This window comes from Parasteatoda tepidariorum, chromosome 2 (genome assembly GCF_043381705.1).
Source record: "Parasteatoda tepidariorum isolate YZ-2023 chromosome 2, CAS_Ptep_4.0, whole genome shotgun sequence".
Classification (NCBI taxonomy): domain Eukaryota; kingdom Metazoa; phylum Arthropoda; class Arachnida; order Araneae; family Theridiidae; genus Parasteatoda; species Parasteatoda tepidariorum.
In genome coordinates this window covers 19,648,585-19,650,716 of record NC_092205.1, presented here as the reverse complement: position 1 = coordinate 19,650,716, position 2,132 = coordinate 19,648,585, and the positions used below count along the sequence as shown (strand labels likewise).

Sequence of the window (2,132 nt, the reverse complement as noted above, 5' to 3'; positions counted from 1 at the left end):
AATGAAATAGAAATGTATATTGCATAAGTAGTTAATATTTTGTGCATATCACATAAATATAAATAGAATTTAGAATTAGCTACTATTTAAGTAATTGTTCCCTTCTTTTGCTAAGTGCCTGTGTATATTTAATTCCTAAGTTGACTTAAAATTTTTAAAGCATTGAAATTCATTAACTCAAAAATAGAGGGTTTAATTAAAAATAAAACATGACAGAATTAGTTTAATTTATTTTTAAACGAATAAACAAAGGCTAAATTCTTTTTGATTAGAATGCTTTGAACTAGTAATTTGTGTACCAATGAAATGCTATATTCATATCATTTCCATGTTCCTTAGCCATATATTTGGTATATCCATGTCTTTTGTCTTTTCCAAAAATTTTTCTTCCAGTCGGCGGCTTTGCTCTTCGGAGAAGTAATTTTTCCAGTCACCAACAATTCCTTTTCTTACAAAATTACTTATGTTGGGGCCGCTATTCTTACCTTCGATCGCAGCTTTCAAATTGTCTTTTTCTTTTACCAAAATTTCCTTTATTGTATCTGGCACTGGCGATTTCTTCATTTCTTCAGGTGTCATCTCACTTATATCCATAAAGCTTTTTGTCATGAATTCTTTCATTTCTTTTAAGCTACTGTATTTTTTTATATTTTCCATGATGCTTGGATTCTTTCTAATGGGTTCAGCATATTCTTTGTCATTGATAAATGATGCCATTTTCAAAATGGCGGAATCAATGTCTACCTTGAGCTCTTCATAAGTAACAAAGAAAACATTCGGATCATTTCTGAAAAAAAGGAAAAAAGCAAAGAGATTATATTTAAAAATCATTATATATACTAATTTATAAATATGTATTTTAACCCTTTGCAGTCGAGGTTACTAAAGAGACGTAACCATTAAGTTTGCAAGGCAAAACCCATAGTTTGCATAATTAATATTTTGTAGTAGTCGTGAAACAGCCCGCCCAATTTTGAGTTCACGACTACCAATGTTCAACTCCTCAGTCTAGTAATTTTGAATCCAATCCAGAAGACAAGTGAACTCAAGGATCATGCATTGGGAGAGAAATTTACCTTTGTGGTGTACTTCTTGACGGAACTAACCTACATTTGCGTTGAGTAAGTCTGACGGTGGTACGGAGACTCTAACTCAGAGGTCATCAAAGTGGTCTATATTAGAGTGCCTGTATTGAAAAGAGTGATGACAATATCCAAGAGCGCATGCGCTGCCGTCATATTTTCGTCCAAAGGGGTTGCCAGATAATACACCGAAATTGGCGCCACTCGCTCATTTGGTGTTATTCTGAAGGTTCTGTTATTCTAAGAGTATATACTAAAGTATCAATAATATAAACTTTAAGATTGGAAAGCACATGATATTACAGATTTTTTAAGAAACATTGTCTAGCATCTGAAATTGTTAAAAAATTAACGTCAATGAAAAAAAAAAAAGACTTATGAAAAGACTTCAGCTTTTAATAAATGCCTTAAATAAAATATAAAAATTAATAATGATTATGCCATTTATTTCAGAAATAATAATTAATAATACAAATTATATAATTTATTATTATTTATTACTTTTTCAGGAAAAAATTATCGCATATTCACCTGAAAAGGTATTGTTTATTTCAACAAATTGTAAACAAAAATTTCCATAATTAGTTGAAATTTAAAACAAACTAGCATTTTATACAGTTGGTAACGAAAAGTAAACAAATGCTACTTTGTAACGCGCATTGTAACATTGTAACGCGAACATTGTAACGCGCCAACATGTCAAAGTAATATCGCCAAACTCTGCACTTCTGAAGTTTTGATAAAAAGATGCTCAAATCTTAAAATTTATAAGTAATTTAGATAGAAATTATGTGCATTAAAAGTAAATACATTTATTCTTATCTAACCATTAGTTATTTCATCACCTTGTTCTCTTTACAATGAGATAAACATAACTTTATATGCACGCAAGTAAGTGATAATAAGGATAAATTCTAATAACTAACAACTATCCAAATTTTCAGCCATAATTTTAACATTTACTGTAACTGTGAAGTTTCTTATTGAAAAAAAGTAAGTAATGAACTTATTACATGCATTTATTAATACAGAACATAATTTTTTTGAGTC

The 2,132-nt window shown here is 29.5% G+C and overlaps 1 protein-coding gene across 1 annotated transcript in view; it reads right to left on the bottom strand.

The window, feature by feature from the left end:
• Window positions 1–278: 278 nt before the first annotated feature.
• The window catches only part of LOC107450318 (sulfotransferase 1 family member D1-like), a 19,172-nt gene continuing 17,318 nt past the window's right edge, over window positions 279–2,132 (bottom strand). The window contains exon 3 of the mRNA XM_071177249.1: window positions 279–787. Within this exon, the coding sequence (XP_071033350.1) occupies window positions 316–787 (472 nt within the window). The 3' untranslated portion in view covers window positions 279–315. The remainder of the gene's footprint in view (window positions 788–2,132) is intronic.